The 25,566-nt window shown below is 48.3% G+C and overlaps 1 protein-coding gene across 1 annotated transcript in view; it reads right to left on the bottom strand.

Moving 5' to 3' along the window:
• Positions 1–24,339, bottom strand: part of CLSTN2 (calsyntenin 2) — a 569,251-nt gene extending 544,912 nt beyond the window's left edge. Inside the window, exon 1 of the mRNA XM_033132678.1 lies at positions 24,044–24,339. Coding sequence (XP_032988569.1) covers positions 24,044–24,164 — 121 coding nt within the window. The 5' untranslated portion in view covers positions 24,165–24,339. The remainder of the gene's footprint in view (positions 1–24,043) is intronic.
• Between the last annotated feature and the right edge of the window lie 1,227 nt (positions 24,340–25,566).

The raw sequence follows: 25,566 nt of genomic DNA, 5'->3' as shown, positions 1-25,566 counted from the left end.
TTTTTAATCTTTTGATGCAAATTTTTAAATGTTACTATTTTTATGTATTTCCTTAATTTTCTATAAGGAGAATATATTATTAAAATTATAAAATAAATAAAATAAGTCATATTGAAGGAAATCCTCTAGTCTTTCTTATTTCTTGAAACAGCAAGCCCTACTATAAAGATAAAAACCAGACTGCATTTCTCTGATCATTGTATCTGTGAAAATGTAGAAATGTCTTCACTGCAAATTGCTGCTCTATGACTTGAATTCACGGTCCCTTCTCTACTTTTAGACCATGTAGAGAACCAACTGATGAACACCATATGTTGTCACCTACTCTTGTTCTGTCTCGTTAAAACTCCACTTCTATCCACATTCTGAGCGTAAGCCCCTTGAAGTCAGAAATGGGATGTTTTCCTTCATTTATGCCTTCCATCACTCCCACCCCACCTTGCCATAATATCCAGCAAAGAGCTGAGGGTTCAGGGACATACACACACACACACACACACACACACACGCACACACACGCACACATATGCTCACGCACACACACAGATGAATAAATTAATAATAATGATGTATGATTTCTTACACAGTCAGCCTTTGAGAGTCATTTCCTGTTTTAATCAAACTCCCAACAAAACAAGAGCCCGGGAGGTGGGTGGTAGGGCGTGGGACTTTGGCTGAGACTAATTTTGGAAATCTTTCTCTGACTCCCTTATCTGAACAATTAACAAAAGGACTGGACTCCATGGTCACCCAAGAGCCTGTGAACTTTGGCCATATCCTGCTCTTCTCTGTATCTCCACTGCCCAGCCCAGACAGAAATGTTGGTAAATTCTTATTATTTCTAGAAGAAAGAGTGAACAATTAGGCAAAGGGATGGCTATGCATTTGAATCCATTTTCTCTAATGTAACTTATATCCAAGAGAATCTCCAGTTTTTCAGGACCAAAGACGTGACTCTCTAAACTGAAAATGTATTTCATAAGAGCCTTTGCAGCAGCCCAAGATGATTGACACACTGAGGAGATCTGTCCTCTTTCTCAAGAGTCCCTCAGTCCCCAGATGTTAAGTTGAATCAGCCCCTGCCTTCTTACATGGTCACCACCACATAGCCCACCAAGCAAATATTCTAAAATGAGTAAATACTTAAAACAGCTAAAGTGATGGAAGGTAGAGAAGAAAAAGAGAGGCAAAATGTCAAGAGAGTCAGCAGGTGGATCCTGGCCGTCTGGTGGTTTAAGCGCAGTGTCAGCCTGGGAGGAATGCTAAGGATGGAGAGATGACATGGCCATGTCCTCCAATACCAAGAAGACTCACCTTTAGTGTCCTTGGAAGTAATGGGGAACGCCCAAAGCTTTTTCATGAGGGGTTGATATGTTCAGACCTGGGGAAGGATGACTGGAAGGGGAAAGAGACTGAAAGTGCAGTGATGCGACGTATACACAGGGGCCTGAACTAATGTGAGACAGAGAAGACAGAAACAAGAGGATAGAACGGATGTGGTGACTTGCTGAGCTGGCTCACAGCAGCTCCCAAGAACAGACTGTGCACATCCCTTCCCAAGTCCATGTTCAATGGTGTCACGTTTGTAGCCTCAAATCACTGCCATGACAGGACTATTTCTACTAAAGAAATTGGCAAGTGCTACAAATCAGAGAGGTACCCTACCCCCAGACAGCCAGTTGTTAAAATACTTATACACGCCAATGGATAGAGGGTTTTGGAAACCAGCTAGATTTGGGAGGTAAAGTGAAGAGTCTAGGATGACCCCTGATGTTTTGAGTCTGGATCTCAGGATGGGTGAGGCTCCATCCCTAAAGGTAGGAAACACAGGAGAATGAGCTGGTATGGGGTCAGTGCTGGAAGGTGAGTTCAGCCAAAGACATTCTGAATTTGAGGGATCTGTAAGACAACTCAAAGAATGTGGCTTGAGAATAGTTGTATTCTGTGTCTGAAAGCTTGGGAGACAGCTTGGTGCTGCAGAGATTGTATTGAAAGCCATGGGTGAGGGCAGGTAGAGTCAAAAGGGGTGGGGTAGACGGGTGATCCTGGGAGTCTGTAGGACCCAGCATTTAAGGGAGTTGCAGAAGAGATGCCTGGGCAAAGGAAACTGAGGAAATTAAAGAAGCAAAAAGAAAGGTGTCGATGTCCCAGGAAACAGAAGAGAAAGATTCAACAAAGGGGGAGAGCCACATTGTCAAATACGATAGACCTCAAAGTCTCTTCTGAGGCTGGCATCAAAGGGACCACTGGTGACCTGAACTTGACCAGATTCAGTAGAATGTGGGCATTTGGAAAAGAGAAATAATGGTCCCTCGATGTTGAATCTTGTGATGATGTACCATTGTATCAGTCCGGATCTAAGCAGGAAAACAATAACTGCTCTAGGTACTTACTTCAAAGGGAGGAAAGTCAATGTAAAGAATCAGTTATCCAAGTGCCGGTAAACAGGAAAGCTAAAAAGCAAATGACAAGACAGGAAGCCATGACCACCGGGGACTGCAGGACAAACAGAGGAGGCAGGGTCACCAAAGCCCAAGAGGTGGGGCCCTGTGGCAGAACCTGGAACTTTGCCACACCTCCCCTGGAGGAGGGAAATCAGCAGGGAGAGTCTCTGTCTGTCACGTCATCTACCTAGGACACCATCGAGTGGAAGACTCATCCTGATTTCAGAGATGTTAACATTTGAAAAAACAATAGTTGTCCTAGAATTGATTAAATATGGTATATGCGTAGGGCCCAGAGGGGACGGCACCGTGCTTCACAGAGTATCTATTCTCCCAGCATGTTGGGTTTCCTTCGCATGAAACTGTTGTCTAATCCTGACTCTCATCAACGTCCCTGCCGTACCCTTAGGAGCACAGGCTGCCGGGTGTGTTTCTCAGCAGGTTCCTAGTAGATCTCCCTGCCCCGATGCTTGCTCCCCAGCCCACCTGGTACTCCATGGCCAGCCGTGTCTTCGAGTTCATCATGTCACACTGGCAGAAATTGAATTTATTATTTTATCCACCGCTGCCCCACCACATTCTACAATGGATTTCAGTCTTTTGTACAGAAATGGATACTGTGCCAAGGGAGAAAAGTAATTACTGAGGCAGAGGAAGGAAATATGGACAGAAGAGAGATAAAGAAGAAACGAGCACACATAACTCATTTCCATACCTCCTGGGCAAGTGCAGGAGGCGCATACATACACCATGTGGCCAATAAGCCCTCCCAGCAGTGGGCCAGCAATATTCTCGGTCCTTACTGACAATCCTGCAGCCCCAGTCTCCTAGGCGACATTGGGCATGGGTTCTGGTGGCTATATCCCTGTCCAGGGGCAACAATGCATCCACACTGCAAATCAGGCAGGAGCAGGTATTTGCTTTGACCAGCCTTCTCAGAGCAAGCTGGCCCCAGGTCCTCCTTGTGAAGGACAGCAGGCCGCCTGGAAGCCCTGGCTAAGATCTGTTTCTGCATAGCCCTGGCTGCATCAGTATGGATCAATAGCAAACATGGGGTCCCCTACTGGTGGGTGGACAGCAGTTTCCGCATAGGCAGTAACTCAGCAGGAAAAAAGAATCAGAAAAACAAGGGAAAGTGCATGCCTTTGATAAGCTTGACATTTGGCCTCCCGTCGTGTTTCTGAGACTGTGAGTACCTACCTGAGAAGTTTCCTGCCCTAGCCCAGACCCGTTGCTCAGGACCATGGGGCCCAACATTAGAAAGGGGGCCCCGTTCTCCCCCGGCCTTCAAATGGAAGCCCAGGCAAACAGGCCGGTCTCAGTTTGTGCCCGTCGAACAGCACTTGCTCTCCGCTGACTTTGGGCCTTTCCCCAACATCATTGAGCCTCTCCAGAACCTTCAGTGTCCCACACACTCCAAGATATCTCAGTGAATCAACATTCATTCATTCCTTTGTCAGCAGTTAGTTACCTGGAAAACAGGGATGAATTAAGACAAAAGCCCTGCCCCTTTACAGACTTCACTATCTGGTTGGCACATCCAACTTTTCCAATTGGAAAAAAAAAAAAAAAGGATTGTATGATCTCTAATTGAGGTCTGTACAGGTTGGAGTCAGACCCAATTGTGGAAAGAGAAAGATAAAGCTTCATAGAAGTCCCAGATGAGGAGACTTGATCTCTGTCCACTGGTGGAAATCTGGGATGGAGGTTGGAGGGAGGCAGGAGACCAGGGCATCTCAGGTCCTATAGGGACAGGAAGTGGTGTTGTCTTCCTGGTTCCTCCACTGAGCTGTAAGTGTCAGGTCTGGCTGGTATGACCCCGGAGGAGGCAAAGCTGAAAAGTTGGGTTCCCCCAAGGCACTGAGGGCCTCCTGCTCAGAGCAGGCATCGCTTCCCCTCATCACACCCTCTTTTCACCTCCTTTGATCACCTCCACCATCTCTGACTCTTTAACCTCATTCAATGCCTGTGTTGCCCTCCTGTCCAGAATCATCATTTAATATTTTAATCTGTCAGATTGTTAACTTCCCCATGAAAACTTAGATCTTCTTGAGGGTAGAGAATGGACTTTCCAGGAGACACCATTCTCTGAAGGCTTCTAAGCCCCCGGCCGCCTGCTAACCCAGGAAGAGGAAGTAGGGGACAGGGGTCAAGGATAAAGCAGATCCAGCCTCCGTGGAGTTTGGGGAGAGCAATATTCTAGCCTGAGTAGTTCCTAAGGCAAAAGGACACTTACCAGCACAAATAATGTGTTTTTTTTTTTTAATTAAGATTTTCAGTTTTTCAGGGAACCCTATTACTGGTGAACAACAGTCAGCATGTGCTTAGCTTTTGTCATGTAAATTCTGCATGTATCCAGCAGCTTTAACTTGTCAGAGCCATTCAAGATATTCTTTGGAGGGTTTTCTTTCTGATTGCTTTATGGTTATTGCTTTTAACCTGAAAACAGGAAAAAAAGAGAGCCCTTTCCAAATGGGACATCCTTTTGTAGACCTCCTGTGCTTCAATTTCAAAACCAATACTTTAGAATAAACCACCACAAAATTTTCTTTGGAGGCTATGATATGAACAATACCCGCCCTGATCTCTATCCCCTGGAGCCCAGCTGGTGTGGCCAACAAGACAATCACCATGCTGGGCCCCTGAAAGATGGTGGGGGCCTCTCTGCCAAACCCCATTGTTATTTTCTGAGGGACGCCCATGGGTATAGGAGGGGAATACGAGAGGAGAAGATAACTCGCTTGCCCTCAGTGATTACAGAATGGAGTCAGGGAAAATGCTTAATGCACAATAAACAGAGAACGAAACATGAAAATGTGTCACCAAGTGAGAGGCTGCAGACCCCAACAATAAAGCATAGGCTTTAAAGTCGGACAGATCTGCCTTCAAGCCCCAATGCCACTACTTACAGACTTCCTCAAGCTCTAGAGACTCAGCTTCTTCAATTATAACATGAGGAAGTCAGGAGACTCGCCTCCCCGAGTCCCTGCGAGGCTGACCTGAGCTGATGCGTGCAAAGTCTCTCAAATGCGGGTGACAATCCTCAGGGTCTTACCACCCTGTCACCCCTCCTTCCTCCGGCCTTTGGGTCTAACCTCCAACAGGGACTCATCTTGCCTTCAGATTTCCCACTCCACACGCAGCCACCCGCACAGGCTGTGCTTCAGGCTTGTTGCCCAGGAAATGAGTGTCCCCCGTCCTTTCTCTCTAGGGCCATGACAGAGAGTAGAGACCACTGTCGCTAAGGCCAAGGTCAGGGACAAACAGAATCAAGGAGAAAATGCAAGTTATCATCTAGTGAGAGAAACACCTGGGGTGAGAAGGGCCTGCTTCTAGATGACTTAGGGGAGGGATCCAGCTGGCTCCCCGGAGACGTGGCAGCTCCCACTTTGTGCACGGGAGCTCTAAGCCATCAGGTAAGAAGTGTGACTGTCCTGAGGTCTTCATTCATGGCAGAAACCAAACCACATGCGGAGGCCATGTGCAGGCTCTGGTCAGTAGCCCCAGCTAAGCCCAGTCCTGGAGTCATCCCAGCCCAGGCGCCAGGCATGGGAGTGAAGAAACCTCCAGATGATCCCAACCAACTCCCAGTGATCCCAGGCCACAGGCATCGTGGAGCAGAGACCAGCTATCCCCCTCTGCCGTCCACATTCCCAAGCCACAGGATCCAGGCATAAGAAAATGGCTGCTACACCACTCAGCCGTGGGGTTGTTGGTTAGGCAGAAGGAGATAACCAGAACACCGCCTTCTTGTCTGCCACGTTTTTATGTCCTTGGGCATACTTTATCTTTACAACAGCGCCTTGAGCTAGGCTTTTATACACCCATCTTAAAGATGAGATATCTGACCCTCAAAGAAGCTATGCAGCTTTTCCAAGAGCCCATAGCTTCTAAGTGGCGTAGTCAGGATCCATACACCACACATAGGTCAGCCAGCCAGAATTAAAAGAACATGCTAAATATATCGGATGTTGTACTCAGTGCCTGAAATGGCTTACTTATATCCTACGAGTATATTCTGACGAGATCCACCTATGAAATAAAGTCCTTTGACTGTCAAAAACATAAAAAAATACTAAATCCCAGCCACTTGAGCTGGACCATATGCCTAAAGCTAAGCTCGTGGACTAATTCACATCAAAATGTTCCGTGCATTAAGTCTCTCAGAGAAAGGGCAGAATTTGTATCAATCAGATTTTTCAGTGCCTTTCCCTGCAACACACGAATGACCACAGCAATTCAGATCTATGGGCAAGCTGAGCTGGGTGTAGGGAGAGATTTTTCGTTCCGCCGGCTGTTCCACATCAGAGAAGGAAGCACTGCAGACAGAGGTAACTGCTTTGCAAATTCACTTATAGGTGCTCTGGGAAAGTGCTGAAAATAGACACTTGAGAAATCTGGCTGCGATCAGAGGCACCAAGTGCTCCCCCAGACACATGGATGATGTGTGCTGCAGGCACTCAGCCTAATTCAACTCATTTCACTTTGGGAGGGCGGGTGCTTGCCTTAGCCCCCGTGGGGAAGGAGATGGGCAAACCCCGCCCTCAGGAGCCTTCGGAGTCCTGGGCCCAGTCAGTCACACATCGCCAGGCCCTGTGCCTGCCCCAGCTGCAGTTTGTTGCACGGAAGCCTCCTGACCCCAGGTGGGTGTGAAGATGAGTGTAAGTGCTGCCCCAGAGTGTTCAAGGTTCGGTGCAGCGAGACACCCGTCAGGGGTAAGCAGAATCCTCCAAATGTCCCTTCCCAGCTGCCACGGACATCTGACTTTATGTACAAAGGAACCCCAGCATTGCGATCCTGAATATAAGATGTACCAGAGAGAGGGGTGGACAGAAGAGTCCAGAGAGAGCACAGCAAATACTGTGTAAAATACCTCATCCTGTTCATCCCGCTCCCTAGTGGGTTCCCGCCAAAAGACAAGGATTTGAGTGCAAGTAGCTTATCTGGGAGGTGAACTCAGGAGAAACGAGTAGGGAGGTGGAGACGTGACTCAGGAATAAAGTGGGGAAGCAAGTCACCACTGAGGGCCAGTGGAGCCTAGGCGTCCTGGGGACTTCTGGGTACCGTGGGGAAGACCGCAGACGTTCTCCCACCTAATGGAAGAGGGCGTGGGGGTATCGATCCGCCAACTCCTGTCAGTCACTGGCTGAGGACCTTTTCTGGGGGTCATTCCCTGGAACTTCTGACCTGTCGCACACCCAGGCAGAGAGAGGTCTAGTAGTCAAACACCGCCCACAGACAAAGGCCCACTGGTACTGGACGCTGGGCCTCAATGCATGAAAATGGCAGGAGCAGAGGATACGTGGGCAGAAGACAGGTAATGTCTGTTACAACCACCGTCTCTGGGCACACAATTGCCCTTTCCACACACTGTGGCTACTGTCTCTTCTGTATCCGACCTGCATCTTTCTGAGTCAGATGACAACGCACTCTGAAGATGGGACAAGGCCTGCTGTAAGGCTCAGCCGGGAGCTCACACCCCTCTGGGGAGGAGGCCCGAATGCTAACAAGCCACTGGGAGCAGGTTCCACCCAACGTGACAGCTGTTCCACTCCTCTGGTCCAGCTGAACAGGGTGGGAATCAGGCTGGCCCTTCCCCAGCCTATGGGCAGACTAGGGTGCCACCGCATATCTGGTTTTATTTGACCATCCGCTGGTATAGGGAAGTCTGCTCCTGAGCCTTCTGACAAAAGAAAAAAAAGTACTGCACGAAAACAGAGCCTCCTCGAATGGCCTGAGCGTAAGCCCTGACCAAAATGCCGCCTAAGCGTGCCGTCCTGAGAACTTGGCACAAGGGATATATATATATATATATTGTTTTTTTTACTTGGAGAGCGACATAATACTGAAATGTGAAACAAACAGGTAGAGAAAGTCTGAATTTATCCTGAAATGTCAAACAGATAAGAACACCATGCCCTACACATCTGTTTTACCCCTCAAATTTTCTGTTAGAAATACTTTTCTTGTCGGACTGTTGGGTATTTCACACGACATGATTTTACTGCCATGATTTTTACCTTCCCCAAGTTCAACCATTTCAGGTGAATCAGAATGTAAATTCCCCACGAAGTGAGAAAAAGATTCTACTTTCTAAAAAAAATCCCGAAGGAATCAATATGGAGGTGGGGAGGGGAAGAAACCAAAGCAACATCAGAGAAGGAAGCATTTTAGTAAGTTGAGTTGGAAGAGTAGGTGTGAGAAAGCTCCCTGCCCACCCAGGCTCCTCTCTTCATCCCACACAAGGTGGGTCTGTGTGAGGGTTTGTAGGGAAGCTGGTTTTAAATTCATAGCTGGTTGTCCATTCTAATTATAAATACGTGATGCATCAGAGATGATGTTGATTTTAGAATCAGAATGTCAACCAGGTCTTCTCATTTCAGAAATGCATACATCCCCTAGTACCCTCAAGTTACTATTGGGCTGAAATTTTTATAAACTCAACTCCAAGTCAAATATTACAGAACTGCCAAAGGTCACTGAACTACTTATTAAGGGAATATACCATTCCCCATTAAATCAAAATATTAAAGTGCATTTCATCTCAAAGTTACTGAAACTCTCTTTGGCAATTCAGCCTCTCTTCTTAGTAACACTCTAAGCTTATGTGATGGAAAGGGGCAAAAATAATAGGCGCCTAGGGATTAAAAATAAAACAGAATTAAAACCCCTCATCCCTCTAAATTATCAATGAGAACACTAAGGAAGAAATTTCCATCGAAGAGAATGGTGTTTTATCTCTGAAATATCAGTACTGGCCATAATAAATACAATTTATTGGCGTTTAATCCATCAGGTTATAAACAGGAAATGTTATTTTTGCCCCCTACTGTGCTATGTCAAGCTCTTGTTCCCCACTGGTGGCAACTGCCTTAAAGACACTCCAGCCCAATGCCACAGCTTTTTATTCCCTTTCAGTTACTAAGGTTCAATCCAGTTCACTTTTAAACTTCAGTCTCCCACCTAATCCAAAGATCTTCTACTCTCCCTGATTCCCTGCTAAAGCGAGGCATTCCAAAGTCTGACGATGGAGAGGCCAGTGTGGTCTGCTCTCTCCCTCCACTCCGTTCTGATCGCCTGCCTGTGAAAGGGGAAAGGCTAAGAGGTGTCTCCATACTTAACTGAGCAAAGTACCAGCCCCCTCTTTTGCTGGTAAATGTCCCCACACACGATTTATGGACTCAATGTTATTTTCCAACATGTCCCACTGGGAAGACCTTACTCTTCAGAAGATCTTCTTGTGACATATGACCATCTTTTTCAGTAATCCATGAGCTGGTGGCATTTTCCCTCTTCCCCCTAAAAGGTCCCCAGAAAGACTATAGTTCCAGAAGTTGTCTACCCTTTAAGGTAATTTCAGTCTGCAAGCATATATGGGCTCCATCCTTGGTACCTCTTAAAACCAGGAACTCATGAGTGAGTGAGTGAGTGAGTGAGTGGGTGAGTGGGTGAGTGAGTGGGTGAGAGTGAGTGTTGCTGGTGTTCAGGCACCTCTTGGACTGAATGTCCCCCAGCACCCGATCTAGAGCTCCATAGTTCTCTTCCTTATGCCAGTGTCACTGAATGGGGTCAGCTAAATATTGTTTGTGTAGCTTTAATAAACCCCGAGCTTTCCAGGAATGCAACCACACTGTGAATCGAGACCAGAGTGTACTTTGTCTTATTCAGAATTTCACCAAAAGCATTTCACCATTTCTCAACATCACATCACCCCAATATTGCCCAAGATATTTCAATTGCCAATGCAACACATCTGGATCCATTTGCATTTGTAGCTGTGGGATTCACAGCAAGCATCTAATTCACTACTTCCTCTAGTATAGTTAGGCCCAAGAGTGACATACTATTGGATTACACATTATTTTCCTTTTAGTTCCTTTATATTTCAGTTAAGGCATTACATTGATTTGCTGAATTATGTATACAAGCAGGTAATAGTATCAGTAAATTTCATTTCAAGGTAATAATGAGGGCACTAAAAAATATATGTTGTAAAAAGGGGCCATTGGTTCTGATAGGGATGAAAACCAGTGGTCTAGATTCATGATCTTTTCTATTTATTTCCCTGTTTTGCTCCCTGAGACTTTAGTAAAACCCCATTAGATCAAGGCTCCAGCCTTGACATCCAAAGGAAAAAGTTTCCTGCCTGAGCCAGAGCTCCATGCTGTCTAGGCCCCTGCCCAGACCTAGGAGAAGAGGGACTTCAGGGTCAGAGTCAGGGCTCTTAGCCCCCTGTCCCATACTTTATTCCACAGCCCACAGCCCATCCTTACCACCAGCCTCAGAAGTTCTAGAAGCTTCCTCTCCTACCACTAGCCTCAGAAGTCCTAGAAGCTTCCCTCCCTACCACCAGCCTCAGAAGTTCTAGGAGTTTCCTTTCCTACCACCAGCCTCAGAAGTTCTACCGTGTTTCCCTGAAAATAAGACCTAGCCAGACAATCAGCTCTAATACATCTTTTGAAGCAAAAATTAATATAAGACACAGTCTTATTTTACTATAAGACCGGGTCTATAATGTAATATAATATAATATAATATAATTACTATAGTCAATATAATATAATATAATACCACCGGGTCTTATATTAACTTTTGCTCCAAAAGATGCATTCAAGCTGACTGTCCAGCTAGGGCTTGTTTTTGGGGAAACATGGTAGATTTTGGCTTGGGTGGGAAGGGGTGTTTCCCTGTGTACTGTCAAAGCTTTAATGCTCAGAACTGAACCAGTGTATCGTTAGCTCCAGAAGTAAATGTTTCGACTTTGGAGAGCTAGCCATTTGCTCATTTTTGTAGACTACCTACACAGCCTGGAAACGTCAGCGGCCGGAAGTCGACACAGCTCCCTGACCGCCTGTCCACAGGCTACGCTGGCAGAAACCCGTGGGCCTCATCACATGTGGCCATCCCACTGTAACTGACGGCAAAGCTCCTTCCATTAAAAAACACCTCCTTGCCTCCACATAACATGGACGTGATACCATAAACTGCAAATCGTTTTTAATGACCTGTTTGGAAAATGAAGCATGCCTTATATATATGTAGGACTTCTGTGATCTGGGGTTTAAGAAAATGCTGACAAGAGCAAGGAGGACCCACAGAGCAACACGGGAGAGTGTCAGACCTGCAGCAGCCGATGGATACCACGGAATTCTCATCAGAGCAGTGACAGAAGTTCTCCCAAATGTATGGTATTCAATGCTACAGATTAAAGAGGGAGCTGGTGACTAAGCTGTTTCCCCCGTGGGAAAGTTATTTTTCATCATTCATCCCAGAAGGAGACAGACCCTGGAAATGGCGCCCAGAAGCGTCAGTCTCAGAGGTTCAAGGCCCTGAGCCACGTGGCTTTGAACTACCTGGCCTGTCTCATATCCAGCAGGTCGCCTGCCCCCAGCCTGGCTCCAAGACCTCATTCCTGAAGACACCAGCTCACGCCAGTGCCCGCCCGCCAGCACACCATGGTGACCTTCCCTAACCAAATCCTCCTGCTCTGGTAGGCTGGCACTGAGAAGATGGGGACCCAGGGTGGGAAAGAAGAAAGACGGATCAAGGAAAACTCCATCCTAGCCCCGCATCCTACATGAAGCAAAGAGCTGGGTTCCAGGGAGCTCCAACCATCGACTCATCCACCTGCCCTGTGCCAGACCCTGAGCTGCTGGGGACACAGGAATGAGAACCTTACAGACCCTGACCTCCAGGCAGGCACAGTTTAGTGAGAGCAGGCAGGTGGGCAAAGAGGACACAGTCAGCCACTGCGGAAGTCTATACGGAAGGACACCTGCTCGGCCCGGGAGTGCCCAGGGGAGGACTCCCACAGGAGGGCCCGCAGTGCGAGGGGAGCTGCCAGGCTGCCCAGCAGAGCATAAGTGGGGCGACAGCTGGGGCCGCATGTGCAGTGGACAGGGCACAAGGAGGCCTCATAAGGCAGGGAACTGGGTTCTTTCTGTAGGTCAGAACTAAAGTGTGAGAAGAAAGAGAAAGTGTAGAGAGAGGATTCACCCACTGGCTTGCTCAGGCACTGTGCTGGGTGCTGGGTTCTATTCACACACGCTCACCTTCAGCCCAGGAACAGGCGGGCACCAAGTAAGGGCCTTTTGAGATAAGCCAAGCAACGTGGACTTCACCCTCCAAGGACGAAGCAACACGGAGGGATGGTGAGCAGGGGTGACGGACCACGCACGTGTGTTTGGAAGATCAAGCCAGGGCTGTACAGGGTTGGGGTGAAGGGGGATCAGTCCACAAGCCGATGGGACACAGAAGTCCAGTCTGGCAAGGAGAATCCCAGTCACCAAGCCTCCCTGAGCAGTGGGGCCCCGGTCTCCACCCCCACCCCCTGTCCTGGGCTGGCTGCAGTACAGTACAGGAGGCAGGGGTGCAGCCATGGGACACCCGGCTAAGAGACAGGAGCATCCTCAGACACTGAAGAGCACCCTGAGAGCGACGCTGGAGAAGGATGAGTGTTCTGTAGACGGCTGAGTCAGCCGTGAAGTGCTAGGCACCGCTACCGAAGCCCTGCCCTGCCTTCAAGCAGACACAGCCCATCTGGAGATCAGGTGAGTCCTTGTGGGTAAATGAAGGGAGACACCGGGTTCGACGCCTGTGTCCAGGCTTTGCTTCTGAGGTTGGGTCTGAGCACAGCCTGCATCCCTGTACCACAATGGATGCCCTCCTTTGCCCCTGGGGGTGTCTCTACACAGGTGGATGCTCTTGGGATTGGCAGGGCTCCAGGTCCCCAGAAATTGAGGCTACTTTGGTCTTGGGAGAGAGGCTGTCCAAGTACACATCTTCACCCACAGCCACAGAAGCTGCCCACAGCCACACCAGGTTGTCTCATGCCAGCACCCAAGGCTGAAGACATTCACGACTCACCAGCACGGCTTGTCGGCATGGACAGGAGCCCAGTTTCCTAGGGCTCCGTGGCCAGCCACTGCTAACTTTTAGATGACAGAAGGTGTGCCTCGTAGACTCATCCCTGGAGCGTCCACACAATTTGGGTACAGGAGCTGACCTCATTGATAAGGTTTGAGCACCATAACAGAGACTCCTCTGTCTCACTTCCCCCACACCCTCCAGACAGCCTGCCGTGCTGCCTAAAACGCCACCAATATGCAACTGCTTAATCCCACGCGCTGATCAATGCCTTCTCTTTCTAAATGCAAATGTCACCAAACCCGATCAAACATTGTTTCCCATTATCTTAGTTTACAGGAAAGTGTACCCTCTCTGATAAGATGGTATTGGTAGAACTTTAGGGCACCATGTCTTGTAGGCTGGGGGCAGAGGCCATGGCAGCTCCAAATTTCCTGTAGAGGAGCCCATTGGATAAAGCAGATGATTTGTTCTGAACCTGTGACAGCAGAGCAAGCCCTGTCTTTAGTAACATTAGGGGGTTCTGATCAATAGAAGTGCCAACATCTTCTAAAGATGGTTTCATTCCCCTTTTCCTCGGGATTGAGAAAACAAATTGTAAGAATAGGAGGAGGATGACTCTCATCATTATTGGTAGTATTTTCAGGAGTGGCTCCAGCAAGCAGCCGAACTCTACCTCCAACATCAGTCCTTGGTGCCATCAAAATCTTTGAGAGAGCCTGAGGGAGAGGGGGCAAGAAGAGACGTCACAGGACTGGGGAACAGTGGGACCAGCGAGGAGACGTCACAGGACTGGGGACCAGTGGGACCAGCGAGGATGCTGAAAGTTGGTGCAATAATTCTGTCAGTCCTTCCCTCCCCTCAATCCCTCCCCATGGGCTCTGGAACAAAGCAGTGGTGGGACATGTCTGGAAAAAACTCTAGGAAAAGCTACAGCTCTAAGCAAAGATTGTTGGCTGGTCTCTGACTTGAGTGGCTCTATGTAGGTCAACGGGGATTGAACTACTGGAAGATTAGGGTGGAAAAGAGGCAAGGGGTTGTTCAAAAAGGAAAAAGCAATAAAACATGCTTTTTTCATAATCTCTCAGTAAAAGAATAAATCACTAAAAAGTCTTAAATATCATTTTAAAATTAATAATCAAGCAAGATACAACCATCTTGATATTTCTGATGATTGTGCAATAAAGCTGAAATAGTTTTCTTTGGGGAAAAAATGCCAACAAAAAGGAAAGCTACAAAGGTAAAAATCTATATCGTGAATGTGAAATTCTTTTTACTTTCATTATAAATGATTTCAGCCTTCTTTCCTGCTCCAAATGACCATCCAGGAAAAAAAGAAAAAAAAGAAAAAGAAAAAGAAAATGACCAAAAAAAAAAAAAAAAAAAAAAAATGAAGGGAAGGAAGGAAGAAGGATGGAAAGAAGGCTCTTAAAATCCCATGAATTATAAAATCAATGCTTTCTCTCATTCCTCAGCATTTCTGTGAATTTCCTGAGTGATGGCTTGTCTTTTAGTTCTTGGCTAGAAGTCCTGATTCTTCATCCTTCCCAGACAGGGTCTGGAGGGGACACGCTGGGGCAATCAGCAGCCGAGAAGTGCTGGCAGAGCATAGCAAACAGACTGCAGGACTGTGTGGGCTTCAACTATCGTTGCATGTTGGCCTGAAGGACCATGCTAAGTGACTTTCTAACTCCAGAGGCAAGAAGAAGACTCCCCCACACTCCAAAATCGTTCTCCTACACTCTATTTCATGCCTAACCATTAGTGATTCATTCCTTTGGGTTAACATTACCCTTGAAAGATGTGAAACCACTAGCTACAGGGCAGGCTGTTACTGAGACACACTGCATTTCAAAGAGCCCTGGTTTGTGGAATATAGAGAAAATCTGCCCCTAGGAGAATACTTGTGGGTTTGAGAACTTGAAGGAGCAGAAAGAGTTGGAAAAATAAACATTCGGAACCTGCAACCATCAAACACACATCCAGTCAAGCTAAGCAAATGCTTACAGAGTCTCTTCCCCGGTGCCTTCATAAGCCTGCACAATGCCACTCCCCACCCTTCCCCCTTCCCCATGTACATCTCTCCAGGAGGACTGGACCAATGGCAGTAAATCCTGCCAATAGGCATGGCTGCCATAGGAGACAGAGCATTCCTGGTGACAAGCTATAGCAGGAGACCCAGCACCTCACCCAGCAAAGTTTCTTGAAAAACAGGCTTTGAGCTAGAGAGAGCAAATCCCTCCTCTCTCAGGCCCTCACTCTCCATCCCAGCAGGTAGGACAGCGGTCTCTGCCCCCACTCAGGTAGGCCTGAAGAGGGAGCCCAGGTGAAGACGTCAGGGCCCACTTCCATCTCCTGTTGTTGCTCCTCGTTTCTTCTCCCGTTAGCCTCCCACGGTCTTGCTCACACGGTCCTCAGTGTCCACGTGGTCTGAGGAAGGGGGTTAAACGGGGAGTACCAGCTGGCCCAGGAGAAGAAGACCCTATGGGTGCCAGAGCGGGGCCGCACGGTCTCATTGCCCACACACACACTGCCCACAGCCAAACCTAGAGTCGCTGGGGTGCATTTTATGAAGTAATGCAGGAGTTTCCTTAGAGCACCTGCCCTGAACATCAGGTAGCAGCGTATCTGGCTTCAGGTATGAAATGACATGCTAAGTGTTTCCTGGCAGCACCAAAGAGAAAGCCTGAATACCTGCCCATGTTCTCACGCTACATAAAATAAGCCCAGGATAAACTCGACCGCTGCAGAGGAAATCATAAATAATGCATCCTAAGACCGGGACTTCAATATTTTTGAAGAGTTTCATTTCTCCTCCCTTCCAACTTTGATATATGAACTTACTTAACAAGGGCCTGGGGAGGGTTAATTGAATTAATATATGTAAAGTGCTTTGAGTTTGAAGAGAATATGCAATATAAATGGAAGTGTCGCTAAAAAGGTTAATCTAATTTACATCTAACACTTTCAGTTCATGGTGTTAATGAACTATATCCTTTTAGAGAGTGATTAATTTATAGAAATGTGATTATTTTTCCTAATGCTATATGTGGGTCAGCTTCTCCTATTACTGTATCTAACTTTATGGAATTCAACATTTTATAAATTAAAATAATAAATCAAATACCCCTGTAATGGTTATATTTCATTAATTACTAAGACATGCATTAGATTAACATTTATCTGTTTTAATTAATTTGCTGCAATGCAGTTATCCATGCAAATTGGAAAATGACACATCGACTTGACATAATATTAACAGTTTTGACTGGTTCTTCCCTGAAAATCTATGGGCCTTCAACTGCTGCAACTGTTGCGTAACCATGGTGACCACCAGTTGTGTGACATATTGTTGTACATTACAGGTTGTACATTACAGAACTGGGAAAGGACTTAACGCTAAATTCAAACTTCTCCTGAAAATATAATTAACTAAGATGCTAAAGACAGAAAGATGCAGGGTTTTGTTTGGGGGCTTTGAGTCCCAAAGTCTCAACAAAAATTTCTTAAATCTGATCACCTTATTTTCTTAGGCACTTTATCCTTTCCAAGGACATCCCGAGCGCCTTCCAGGTGGATACTCAGAACTTGCTTGTGCAGAGGAGGGAAGTACGACTGTGCCCTGTCTGCACATGGAAAAGCAGGTCCCAGAGGCCTGAGTGGTCTGCCCCACACCTCACACTGATTGGTGGACCCAGGTCACATGACTTGGAGACCACACCTTTATTTCATTCTCCACAGTGATTTTCTTGTCACACTTGTTTGAAGACGTCAGGTTGTTTAACTATATAATACATCAGACACCATGGGACTGCAAGGTAGCAGAAGCCACAAAAATGACGTACTTTTTTTTTTACTTGTTAAAATGTTTAGTCAAATGTCAGTCAATTCAGCAATATTTAGAAGCCATGAGAGTGGCATTTGCAGACTCTCTCTGTGAGAATTCCAATGGCATCTGCTGGACCTCACTCCCTCACACGTTTTGGTGTGGTCCGTGTTCTCCTGACTCATCTGCAGAACTGATTTCAACCTTTCCAAAGTGAATGCTGTAATGTGTTTGGAAGGACAGTCGGATAACTAAAGGGGGAGGCCTGATGCGTAGTTCCTACCAGTGACCAAAGCAGAAAGTGGCACTGACCAGGGCTGTGTGCATGCACAGTCCTGAGGGACTCAGCCAGTGTGGGTGGCATCACCCTGGCACAGTCACTCCCTCAACACGCAGCATTCATTCTGGACCCTGGACAGTGCTGCCAACTGGGCACACAGAGGTGAGCAGGATGCTTGCCCCTCGAGGGGCTCAGAGCCTGCCTGGGGAGACAGGAAAGCTATAGGCGCTTTGATGTGAGAAACTAGGGTGACGAGATACAGAAGAACAAGCCCCCACCCTCACCCCAGGGAAATGCCTTGCAACTCATGCAAAGAAATAAGGTGGTCCCTGGGGAACTGTGAGCAGTCCACCGGGGCACTTCTCAACCTTGGCTGCGAAGCAGAAGAACCTGAGAGCTTCGAAAGAAATCCCAGGTCCTAGCCTAGGGCAACTACACCAGCATCTCAGAGGGTGGGTTCCAGGCATCAGCGTTATTTTAAAACTCTCTCAAGTGGTTCCACTACGCATCCAGGGTTGAGAATCATTGACACAATGAACAGGAGGGTAGACTCTGAACCTAGACTTTTTGGATTCAAAACCCAGCTCTGTTTTACTAGTTGAATGAACTGGGTAAGTAGCTTAACCTTCCTGGCCTCAGTTTCCTCACCTGTAAAATGGGGGTGATAAGGATACACACCTGATTGAGTGGCTGTAAGACACAGTCTACCCTTTTCCCATAAGTTGTCAAGTTCTCCAATAGTTTGTATCGTGTGCAGTGTTTGCCCTAGATAGTGTGAGCTTTTGGATTTCTGCAACTTGCTTTACCTTTTCATTCCCCTCACAGACAATAACAGGAGACCGAGTAATAGCTATCAGGGTAAAGAACAGGGCCGGGCCCAGTGCATCTCTGAGCTGGCCTAACTCTCACCCAGGCGTCCTCCTCCGAACACTGTCCCCTCCAGCCTTCTGCCAATTGCTCTCCTGAAATTCACAGTATGACTATTAAGGATGAATGTTTATGTCCCCTCCCCCAAAATTCGAATGTTGAAACCCTACCCCCAACGTGATGGTATTGGGAGGCAGGGCCGTTAGGAGAGAATTAGGACGAGATGAGGTCCTGCGGATGGCTCCTGAATGGGATCAGCGCCCTTACCAGGGCCATGGAAAGCTTGCTTCCCTTCCGCACCCACCTGTGAGGATGCCCTGAGAAGTTGGCAGCATGCAACCTGGAAGAGAGCTCTCACCAGAACCCGCTCGTGCTCCCACCCCGATCCTGGACTTCCTGTCTGCAGAACTATAGACATGAACTTCTGTTGTTTATAAGCCTCCCAGTCCACAGTATTTTGGTTACAGCAGCCCCAGCTCATGAAGACAGTGGCCCTCTGTCTTATCCAGTGCCCGTGTCTTCAGCTCAGCACTCTTGCCCAAATCAGGTCTCTAATGGTCCATCCTCAAGCCTACCATTCCAATGGCACTACTCCATAGAGTCCAATTAGTGGTGGGCTAGATAACAGGCAACAAAAATAGTAAACCGCTTCAAGCTGTCATTTGGCTATCAGAGTGTCAGTTACTCCCGTCCATGTAAACATGTATCATCACAGAGGTTGTCTTAAACAAAAAAAATGATTCTCTGCTTCCTGGGATATAAGTCTGGGAGGAAAATGCTAACCGGGCAGGGGACCTCTCCTTACGATCCAAATCACACCATAGACGCTCTTCTTCCAGAGACTAGAACCCCACATCTCCAGTGCTGGCACATGGAGATATGTTTATTTAGATAACACACATTGCTGAGTCCTCACTCTGAGCTGCCCCTAATGCAGTGCCAGCACTTTTGAGAGGAATGAGAAGGGGGCCCTGGCCTCAAAGGCATATGTAGACTTGTGAAAGGGGTTCAAATCAAGCCAAATGTGTGTGTTTGAATGTGTATTTATATTTATATGTGATATTTCCATACCCATGTCCATACACACAGAGAGAGAGACAGAGAGAACAGAGTTTGAACTGAGAAAAGCTATTAACAAAGCTATTGAATTGCCAAGAGGTCAGAAAAGGGGAATTTCGCCAAGTCTCAGAAACGAGAACCCAGTGTTTCAGTGGTCAATAATTACAGCGGCTGTGTCTAGTGTTGTTTACATGCCATAAATTGGGCTACATGGTTTCTGAGCACTCTCTTGAGAACAACTTTGGAAGGCAGATCTTTGTGTACCCATTTTATAGATAAGGAAACTAAGGCTGAAAGGGGTTAAGTAATTTGCCCAAGGTTATCTAGCTAGGAAGCAGCAGGGCCAGGATTGAAACCCAGGTTTCTATGGCTACAAAACCCAAATTTTACTTCCCATAGGCGTTAAGAAACAACAGTATGGCGATTGGATTCACTAAGCCAGTCACTACTGACTGCTCAGCTCACACGAAGGCCAGGCATCCAGGTGGCCCTAGAGATGTGGGGAGAGTCAGGATGAGATTCTAGCCATCGGGGCTCACAGTGCAGTGCTGAAGCCAGACAAGAAGCACAGGCACGCAGAGGGGGAGCCATAGACTTCTGGGGGTGACCAGCCTGGGGGACCAGTCGGGGAACGTTCATAGGAGAGACCATGTCTAAGCCTGGTTGTGTCTTGAGTAACAGAAGGAATTAGACAGAGGAAGGTGACCTTCTAGCCTGAAGACATAATGCAGAGGATCCAGGGCGGGAATGAGCATATCCTGGTCCCAGAACCACAGGTGATTCAGGATGGTGGCAGGTCTGAGTGCACCGTCTGATGCATCACCAAGGGCTTTTGGTGCTTTGTGTTTCAGTTGGAGAAATAACTTGTCACAGTCCTAGGAGACACGCTACTACTGGCCCAGAGATGGTTTAGGACAAATCATCATAAAAATTCCGTACCACCTTTAGCCCTGCAGGACGTTCACAACGTGTCATTTGGAATATGCAGGAATGTTTTTGACTCTGTGGGAGGGAAGATGAGACTGCTGCTCAAAGCAAGAAGACTGGCTCCCGTGGATGAAAGCAAAGCCCGCTTTCCTCACCTCACCAGCAGGTTTTGAACAACATCCCTGGATGCTCCTACTGCTGTGGGCAGGACCACAGGGGCTCCTGGGGAACTCAGACAAACAGCTCAGCTTCTCTATGGGCGCTAGATCTGCTTTGAAAACCAAAGCGGGAATATCTGACGAATAGTCAGCGGGCACTGGGTGGGCACAGTGACCCTTCTTTTCTCACCCCAGCACCACACCCTCTACTGGTGGTCTTGGCAAGTCACTTACCCTCTATCAGACTCAGTTTCTTCATCTATGCAATGAGCTAACACCAAACCTGAATGGGCTGTAAAAATTAGAGACAGCCCAGGTAAAGGTATTAGCACAATGCCCGTTATATACAAAGGAGGGACCCCGTAAACTGCAATTACTACCATTTTACCACCACTGTTTTTATGCTGCTCTATCTTCTCGCCTCCATATTACCAAATGCTGCCTTTGCAAGGCCTCTTCCTACCTCCATCTCCCTTGTACATAATACTATGCACCCCTATCACATAATACTATGCTTTATAGACAAATTCTGTCTGCTGTCATATTCTTAACATTTCCATATAAAAATCTTATCTTTCCAACTAGATCTAAGCTCTCAATAAAAGGTTGGGGTGAGTTGGGCATGGGGGAGTAGTCTTCTGATACGTATCTACTAAGACTCCTTCAGAGCACTGAGCCCTGCTCTGGGCACACAGGTGGGCACTACAACTGACGGTCTCTACTCAAGTATTGTCCTGAACGACCCATGCCTGGATGTTGAAAACTGCAAAGGGACTGTGTACCAGGTCTTTGAGACCTGAGACCTCCCGTCATCACTAAACCTAGCACGAACCTTAAGATGTTTGTCCAGATTGCATTGTCTTCTTTCCCTGGGATAAACGTGTCTTTCTCTGTCCCAGAGACTCCTTGGGTCCACGAAACCGTCCCAGCTTTGTTCATAAAACAAGTGCATGGGAGCTGCTCTTTTCAAGGAATCCAAGAAGTGTTTGTCTCCCAAGATATGGGAGAGTAAAGAAAAGGGGTTATAATAACTGCCTGGCTACCATGTTAGTTCCAAAATCAGGAATGTGTTTGCAATGAAAGTGCAGTAATTCTGTGAAAACTCTATAAACAGTTGTCAGGATTAGCTCCTCAGTTCCCTACAGCAAGAAGCAAGGAACACAAAGACAGAACAAGCTGTGCACCACGACACGACATCTTACATGAGCCCAAAGCCGAGAGGATGTGCTTTCAGACAGTTGTCCAGAGGGTGCCTTCAACTCTGTCAGGCAGCTTGACGCCACACTCCCAATTTTCTTCTACACATGAATACAGAATTGTATAGAAGAAGAAAGCTATTTTTTGTTCAATCTTCTTCACAAGCTTTCCTGACTCTTCTCTTTATCAGTGATGGGACAAATAATGATATGAACCTTAGAAATGGCAAAGTCGGTGGCAGGGTGCATTATACACGAACCATACCTTTATTATCTCAAATGTTCTCAGACATCATGTGAGAAAATTCAAGTGCATTGTAATAAGGAAAGTCAGTTCTGTAAATACCAACTAAAGTGTCATAATAAACGTTTCTGTTTTGATCAAATATTACACATTTGTTTTAAAAAAATGCTGCTAACAGCGCTCTTTGCAGCCCCCTAGTGGTTGGAAGGGGAAAGAAGAAAGAATAGTGGGGAGTCAGACAGCAACTCAGTCTGCAGGGTCCATCAACTTTTTACACTGGTAAGACAAATAGCTTGTCACCACAAAATGAACATATTCTAAGTCAGAACATGAAAAGTGTTGCTTACAATGAACGGAATTATTCACATAAATGTGAATCATTGAGAGCCCGGATGTTTTTTTCTTTTCTATCTTCTCTTATCTCTACAAAGCTTTTCATTCTGACCTGAAAATTCCGCAATGAATACACACACCAGGTCTTCTTTCCAAACAAGTTTTTCCCCTTTCTTCACTTGTTGTGACCTCCCCTTTTTGTAGACATCTGCTTATATATATATACCATTTGCTCTGCTACAAAGTGATGGAAACGCTTCAAAAATATCTTTTGTCTGTTTAACAAACTGTCTACATTGAGGAAGGAGGGCAAAGGTTTGGACGTTCATTGTTTTTTATTCTTGTTTTCACCAAACAACAGTCTCTCACAAGGACGCCTTCCTATCAGCGACTCCTTTACCACGCTATGTTTGAGACATTTTCATAGTGAGTTTTTCTTTGTCTTCCCCCAAAAAGAAACCGCCTCTCAAGTATACACCAGGGGAGGAAATTTGCTGTAAAGAAATAGAATGTCTGCTTATAAAATAGTTTCAAAACCATATCACCAAAAAAATTAAAGATTACACGCTAAACAGAAACTCTCTTCTCAAATTTATCACTGCAAGAGAGATATTCCCAAGGCCCAGAGTCGGCAAACGGTCTGCCTTTCACTCGCCCCACCCTCCAAAGAGTAATTAAACCTGGGATACATTCTGCCCCTGAATGCTAAGCTGTAGCTCAAAGCCAGCTTGCAAATCACGTTGCCTCTAATAGGGAACCTCTTTGCCTACAGGTGCAAACCCCTTCGTCCTCGGATAATGGTCAGACAAGAAACCAATGACCACGTTACCTGGTAGATTTGGCCATTACCTCAAAACCAAACACATGCCCTCCTGTCAACAGCGCAGAAAATCAACAAGTTACCACTAAGCTGGGCGCTCCAGCCCAGCTCTGCACTGCCTCCCCCGCGCCCACCACCACCCACCCCTTTTCTGCTCCTCCCTTGCCTCTCCCTACGAGGTCCTGCAAGCACGTGACCTTCTGTTTCAGATCCGCCCTCCAGCTCCAGGCTCCCCCACCCCAGCGCTTCCCCCCGCTCTCCCAGGCAGCTGTCAAAGTCCGCGGCTCTCCAGCCTAGTTCCTGACAGCGCCAGACATTCACCAGGATCTTGCTTTTTCGGAGCTGGAGAGGTGGGGAGATCAAGGTCTCCTACCTAATAGGGTGGGCGGGGGAGGGGCGCCAGGTTAGGCTCCTCTGCCCGCCTGAGCAGGAGCGGATTCCGAGAGGCAGACGGGAGCTTCACATGCCGCACTTCTACCAGACTCCGGGGCTCACCCGGAGGGTGCGCGTTCCCAGGGGAGCAAGATCCGCCCTGGAGAAGCCTGAGGCAAGCCAGGGGGGGCCTCCCGCGGAGCCTACAAGTTTCCACCCTAGCCCCGAGCTGGGAGACCCGCTCAGCTCCCTCCTTTGAAGGCACCGCCACTGATGCCTCCCTCCCGGCAGGAGCAAACAACTGCCTCTCCTCCCCGCGCCAGCGCCAGCGCCCTGCTAGAGCCGTTCTCGGGCCAGAGCCTGCGACGCCCCCACCCCAGCACAGACAGCCCCCAAAGTTGTCCGGACTCCCTAAACCTCTCTCCTCCGTCCCTGAACCCATCCCAGGGATTGGAACGGCGTCTGTAGGTGGAACCTCTCTGAATCCGCACGCAGAGCGCTCACTTCGGGGAACCCAGGCGCACGGAGGCCAAGGAGGTTGCGGCAAGGGAGGGCGAGCACATCCAGCGTGAGCTCGGGTCCCCGCCGCTTGCACCCTCAAGCCTGCCCCGTCACCCTCCTCAGAGAGAAGGAAACTTCCCCAGCACCCACCTTTAGCCGCGAGGAGGCGGCGCCGCCGGCTGCCCCCGCCGCCGCCGCCGCCGCCGCCGCTGCCGCTCCCCACGCCCAGCGCCAGCAGGAGCGGCACCCAGCAGAGCCTCCCAGGCAGCATCTTCGTCGCCGCCGCCAGCCAGCTGCCGCTGCCGCCTACTTCCCAAGCCGGCTGCGCCTCCCGGTGCCCGCCGGGCCGCAGGCCGCCTCGCCTTGCCCGCTGCTTGCGCTTCGGGCGCCGACGCGCTCGGCCTCGGGTACCGCCGCCCGCCGTTGGCTCTCCAGCAGCAGCCGCGCTCACTGGCGCGGACCCGGAGCGGCTCCGGCGCTCACCCCGGGACGGCCCGTGACGTCACGGAGGGAGGGAGGTGGCTCCTGCATATTCATGAGACGCGGACACCGGCCCCGGCTGCCGCGCTCGGGGGCCCAGACCCCCAACTTTCCTCCGCCCTCCTTCCGCTCCAGTCCTCCTGCTCCAGTCGGGACTCGGCTCCGGGGGGCCCTGGTGGGAGGCTGCGGGGAGCCCTCCGGCCCGCACCCGTGCTCCGGCTGCCTCCGGGGATGGTCGGCTCGCTCAGAAAGTGGTCACCTGGGGCCTGAGCTTAGTCCGCGTGGGCTCAGGGGATCCGGCCCTGCCACGCCCTTGGGGCTAAGATCCTTGCCTGGGGAGGGAGGGGATCTGGAGGGGGCGGGCGTCGCTGCGGGTCCTGCCTTTGGCGGGGTCTCTGGACGCTCTCTGCCTCCTGGTCTGGGGAGGGCGCCAGGCACACGCGAGAGCTGGAAACCGCGAGTGCTGCTCTGAGTTGTCGGGCAGGGCAAATCCCCGCGGACCTGGAGGGCAATGGCCGGACTCCGCACGATCTTGAAGAGGCAGGGGCAGCCAAGTCTCTCAGAAGCTGATGCGACCAGATCCGAAAAGGCAAACTTGAGGTACCATGCCTGCTGAAGCTGCAGTGGGGACCACATATAAACTTCCCTGCGGTATGGTGCCCAGGCCAGAAGTTACCAACTCTGTGTTGTCACTCCACACATCTTAAGACCAGACCACCTAACCTCATGCCTTGTAACATTTCATGCCATTGAGTAATGTCAGTGCCCTGAGTGCAGGGGCTAAGCAAGTCTTGATGATCCCCACCACCCCCAGGCCACAAAAGGTTCCTAAAATGACTCAATAAACATGAAGTAGCCGCTCAGAATAAATCCTTAACCATTTTTCATATATGTAGTACCAATATCACACAGAGCTCAGGGTTCATAAGGAATAGATAAGGAAATAAGATAAATACACAAACAAACAAGATATTTATTCATTGATTCAACACATTTACTGAGCACCTAGAGAGGTATCACCCTGCCACTGGATGCGGGATTAGAGACCAAGACCAAGGAGAGTTGTCTATCCTCTCCCCACAGTCTTTGTTTCCATTTGAGAAGCAAGCCGGAGAGGACATAAAAGGCAGTTACAATGCTTTGTAAGTGTTATGGTGACGCATATTTTTTATGTTGCTAGATATGAGCCTATA

The sequence above is a fragment of the Rhinolophus ferrumequinum genome, chromosome 17 (assembly GCF_004115265.2).
Source record: "Rhinolophus ferrumequinum isolate MPI-CBG mRhiFer1 chromosome 17, mRhiFer1_v1.p, whole genome shotgun sequence".
Classification (NCBI taxonomy): Eukaryota; Metazoa; Chordata; class Mammalia; order Chiroptera; family Rhinolophidae; genus Rhinolophus; species Rhinolophus ferrumequinum.
The sequence above is the reverse complement of the archived record's forward strand: the minus strand, read 5'-3'. Positions and strand labels throughout refer to the sequence as shown.